Genomic DNA, 5,421 nt, shown 5'->3' on the forward strand with positions numbered 1-5,421 from the left:
ATATACATATATATGTACATATATATATATATATATATATATATATATATATATATATATGTATACACAATATTATACAATTATATATTTTTCCTCGCAACACAAACACCCCCTTAGGGCTCATTTAATAGAGGAACAAGTTATTTTAGATGAATTATTTCAGAATTATTATTGACCTTTAATGTAGAACAAATAGAATATTATAATTTTGAAATAATTAGTTTCGATATAAGTTGTTCCGTAATATTATCATAACTAAATATATAATAAATTCATGCTAATATTAATCTAAAAATTAGTTATCCATTTATCCTTGTACCAAATGACTCCTTAGGGGTCGTTTGGTTTGAATTCAAGTTATGATGTGATTAATTATGATGGGACAAATTATGATGGATTAATTATGATGATTTTATTTTTTATTGAGCATTTGATTTGTTATATTCAAAATAATAAATTTTAAGAACAATTTATATGTTTACAAAAATATCCTTCATGAATGTAAAGAGTGATGTAACAAAAGGGTTGAAAGAGACATTTTTGTTATTTACTTATTTTATCTCGAGGTAAGTTATCCCGGAATTACTATATCGCCCAAAGAAAGAGATAACTTGTTATGGTACTAATTAATAATTCCGAAGTTATCCCGAACTTGCCAACCAAACAACAAACTAAGGGATCATTTGGTGTAAAGGATACTATCAAATAGTCCTGGGATTAAATTATAGTACCTCTTAATTTGTTGTTTGGTGGGCAAGTCCGGGATAACTTATCCCGAAATCAATAATTCGTACCATGATAAGTTATCCTTTCCTTTGGATGGTAGAGTAATCTCAAAATAACTTATCCCGAATAAAATAAGTAAACGATAAAATTGTCTCTTTCAATTCTTTTGCTACATCACTTTATACATTCATAAAAAATATTTTTATAAACAAATAAATTATTCTTATTATTTTGAACATAACAAATTAAATACTCAATAAAAATAATTTTATCATAACTAATCACATAACTAATTTCATCCTAATTTATTCATCATAATTTAAATTTAAACCAATATAATTTAATAATTGAATTATTTTGTATTATCTTTCACAAAAAATGTGGCCCTTTGAGTTGAGACTTTAGACGGGGGTTCCAAAAGGTCCCATTTTTCAAAATTTTCATCTTGCTTTGCTGAGAGTCTATCTGCCCGCTGCCGCCGATTGCCGTCGCCGCTGCTCGTCGTCTTCATCTGTGAGGTAATTTTCATGATTGTTTAATTTTTTTTCCTTCAAAAGAAATAACTGAAGATTGAGAAATATCTGTTGAAAACAAATCGCCATAACTAAATCCAGACTAATCAAAGCGTGTTTTCGCTTGTTGAAGCTGTGAATTCAATTTGTATCTCTGAATCTGAAGTTTCGACTTCCATGTCCTTAGGTTAAATAAATACTACTCATGATTTATGCTTTGAAATCGTGGGTACTGAGTTCAATTTCTGCTTGTTGAAAGGCTTGAATCCTTGAGTTCGATTATTCACATGTTTGAGTTTCTGTTCATTTATTGATTGTTGAAATACATTACTCGAATCTGGATGTACTTCTGACACTTTGAAATTGCGGTTTCGATTATGATTCTGCCTCCTTTCATGCTTAATGGGGATTAATCGAATCAATGAACACTGAACACTGAGATTCTGCCTTCTTTCAGTTTACTACATGTATGCCTAAAAATTGGAATGTATAAGCATTGATTGGATAGATGATTACTCTATATTCTTGTGAGTTTTTTGGCATAGAAACTAGAAAGCATTAGATGAATTAGATATCCCAATGTTGAATTTATAATCTGTATATCTGTTTGCATTTTTTAATTCTCTTTTCATTCAATTTTTCATAGATGACAGAACTTGAAATTAGAGTAAATGAGGTGGGTTTAACTGAAAGTGGACTTACTGCTTCACCTACAAATTTGGTTGAAACTACTAGTATAGGTACAAAGAAAAGAGAAACCATACAATCTAGACCAAGTGCTTGGGAACATTTTTAGAAGTTCAAAGATGCTAACAGAGTTGATAGAGCAAAGTGTAATTAGTGTGGTCATGATTATAAGGTGGATTCATGGTTGAATGGAATAACATAATTGAATACCCATTTAGATAAGTGTTCAAAGTCGAATTGCTAGATGATTATGTTTATGATTTGTGTAAAACTACAAGTTTTGCTCAGCTTTTTCCTTGAATAATAGTTTACACTTTACAGTGCCATTGATTCCAAAAAGAAGTTGGGATCTTTAGTTGGATCTGGCAAAGAATCAAAATGCACCTAACAAGGTCGCTTGGTATTCTTATATTCTGGTGTTTGACAATTTCAACCCATTTTATATCCATCTTAAGTATGAGCGGATTGGATAATGTAACCATTTTTATCCAACTCATTTTAATCTGCCCATATCTGATCCAACCCACCCATTTTCTACACTATTCTAGCCAACATCGCAGAAGGTCCATATTTAACTAATGCTCCAGAAAGTAGGCAATTCTCTTCTTGAAAGATCTGAACCCTAACTTTCAAATTAAGCATCCAATCCTCTTGTCCAGCAAGTAGGCAATTCTCTTCTTGAGAGATCTGAACACTAACCTTCAAATTTAGCATCCAATCCTCTACAGTCAGCACCTTTTCGTTCCCGCTGATACAAAAGCAGAGCTCAACGCACAATAAAATTCAGCTAAGGTTTGATTTCTGCAGATCAATTTTGTTGTTGTAGTCAAGTACTTGCATCTGTTTGCGCGTGTTTTTGCTTTTAATTATTTTTTCCGGTTGTGTAATGAAGTAAGAGTCCTATGTTATGCATAAAACTAGTTGGGATATTTAGATTTGGTGGTTCAGTAAAGATTTTTTTTTTTTTGCTTCAAGTGCTGTGTTTGGGATATTCTTCTATCTTTGAGTATCTTAATACAGCAAATTTTGTTTATTTGATGCCTTCTCTTTCATATTGACCTTCCAATTCAGTTTGCATGGTCTGTTTAGCTCCAACGACTAATTTCAAGAATCTTTAGAAAAGATTAGCGAAGTTATTTTTTTCCTGGTTGTCGGACTATGAGTTTACACTGTTCATATTGTTTTTGTTTCTGATTTTGGTTTTTGAGTTGTTGGAAAAGAAAAAAGGGGAGGGGGGAGGCTTGTAAAGTTGATTGACTTGAAGCTAAAGAAATAGATTCATGGATATCGGTTCCCTATCATGGTAGTTAAGGTGTTAACATTACAAGTGGATCATTCATAGCTGATTTGGGGTTGAGAATGCTAGAAATGTCTTTGCACTTCAACTCGATAGACATAATCTGTCATCTGGAATTTTTATGCCCTTGTGGAATAGCAATCTGGGTTGGACTTCGAATTTCATTGGGAATCTGTGTAGTTATTAACTGATTTACTTGATAATCGTATTCTTGTTAGCATAGTCTCGTTTTCTCCGTACTACAGTGCCCTTTGCTTGTCATTGTATCTGGTCAATATGACTTTTTTCATGAATCGCCTTAGGTAGCTTAAGTATGGAAACTGTTGATGCTGTTATGGATTCCTTAGGACTTTGTTATGCACCAGATGATTCAACTTTATATAATCTTGGAAGGGCTTGATTGATTGTAGTGCTGGTTTATTGTACTACTGGAATACCGAAACTAGTGTTACTCAGTATGAGAATAATTTGGGCTGTGTCCAAGATTCCTAGTTAATCTTTCATGTTTTAATAACCCAATCTGACTGGTGAGAATGTCCAAATTGACATTCCTCTTCAATTGCACCTTCTTTAATTTGATAAACTCCTATTGATAGTACCCAGACTCTGTTGCTTCTTTCTCCGATAAAGCCACTGTATGTTTCTTCTATTTGTTTTCTCCCCTCTCTTCTCTTCTGCTATCAAGAAAAACAGATGATTTGATTATCTGTTAGAACTTGTCTAATTTCCAAAACTAGAACCAATTGAATCTTTTTACTCCAGTTTTGTGTCTCTATATGTGTGTTTGCTTAGAATTTATACTCAGAAACTGTGTTTGTTGTTCCTCACATTCACCTTCCACCATAATATGTACTAAAAACTTAATCATTGTGGCATTCTTTGGATATGGTTTGGTTCATTTTTGAAACAGGTAGTTTTTCCTATGCTAGTTTCACTAAGTCTCCGGTCCAGAACTCAGATGTTATGAAGAGGGTTATGTTTGGTCGATGGTGTAAATAGTTTTAACTATGGTGGTGAACCTTCTAATAGTGGTAGAGAATTTCGACAGCTGGCTTGATTAGTTCAGGATTGAAGTTTAGTTAATTGATTGACTAATATTGTTAAAACAGGCCCTTTTTATGGAATATTTGGGCTTGTGAATTTCAAAATCTACCTGATAATCCACCCACGATGTTTGATGAAATGACTGATAATCAAGTTTTTAACCTGAAACTCATCCTTCTGTAGTAGTAACAAATTTGACTTACAATTTGATCCATGATCCCTCCCTCAAAAATAATAGAACAACGATTGGGGCAATTGTTTGGTTGATCAAGTTAGAACTAATTTTGGACGAATAGTTGAGAACTTTTGAGAAGTTAGTACTTCCACAACATGTAATTTTATGTCATAGTCATGTAAGACTTCCAAGTATATATTTTTCCTTTCCACAACAATAAAATGTTAGGTGTGCAAATTGTTAGTTAATACATTTTAGTTTCCAATTTCAAGTATTTCAGTCATGCAGATTTGAATTCATTTGATTGGAATCAATCTTGAAAAAACAAATCCCCTCATTCAAACAGGGTTTACATCTCTTCTTTTTTCTATAGGAACCGTTTGAATTGAGTTGCACAATGCCATCTCTCCAAACAGCATTACCCCCTGAACTTGCCAACAACGCCATCCGAGTAAGTATCGTTTTATTGTTAGCTATTTGCATATATACAGCCTCTAGAATTGCTTTCAAAGTGATTTAAGTATCATTTGTTTCTTTTTGCTATTCTCTCTTAGCTTTATCGAGAGTGTCTACGACGAGCAAAATACATTGGCAGTAAGGTAAGTTTTTCTTTATGCTGCTCTAAAATTGTATCAGTTGTGTTGGTTGTTGTCGATAAAGTTTTTCAGTCTTATTTTGCCTATGATTCACTTAGGTTTGATTATCCTTTCGTGTGGTCCTTAAAACTCAAATGCATGATTAAGGTGGTTGATGTGATCTCAGGTAGAGATTCTGTTAGGTATAGATTTCTTCACTTCCATCTTAAGTTACCAATGAACTTTATGACACATTTCCCTTCCTCACACCCTCGAGTGAACCCCATGGTCTTTAAGTCCTTTTTATATATTGCTCAGTTTTACTTACATCAGCAAAAGATGTACAGTTTTGAGAAGTGCCTCGACTATTTCGCACCCCCAATCCAACACCTCCCCCCCCCCCCA

General features: G+C 33.1%; 1 protein-coding gene across 2 annotated transcripts in view; it reads left to right on the plus strand.

Annotated features, from left to right (window-relative positions):
• Positions 1-1,087: 1,087 nt before the first annotated feature.
• Positions 1,088-5,421, plus strand: part of LOC107016076 — a 5,625-nt gene continuing 1,291 nt past the window's right edge. Inside the window, exons 1-3 of one of the 2 annotated variants that reach the window (XM_015216554.2) lie at positions 1,088-1,244; positions 4,815-4,892; positions 4,996-5,040. In XM_015216554.2, coding sequence (XP_015072040.1) covers positions 4,839-4,892; positions 4,996-5,040 — 99 coding nt within the window. In that variant the 5' untranslated portion in view covers positions 1,088-1,244; positions 4,815-4,838. The remainder of the gene's footprint in view (positions 1,245-4,814; positions 4,893-4,995; positions 5,041-5,421) is intronic. The other variant, XM_027916132.1, reaches the window with a different exon arrangement.

The sequence above is a fragment of the Solanum pennellii genome, chromosome 4 (assembly GCF_001406875.1).
Source record: "Solanum pennellii chromosome 4, SPENNV200".
Lineage (NCBI taxonomy): Eukaryota > Viridiplantae > Streptophyta > Magnoliopsida > Solanales > Solanaceae > Solanum > Solanum pennellii.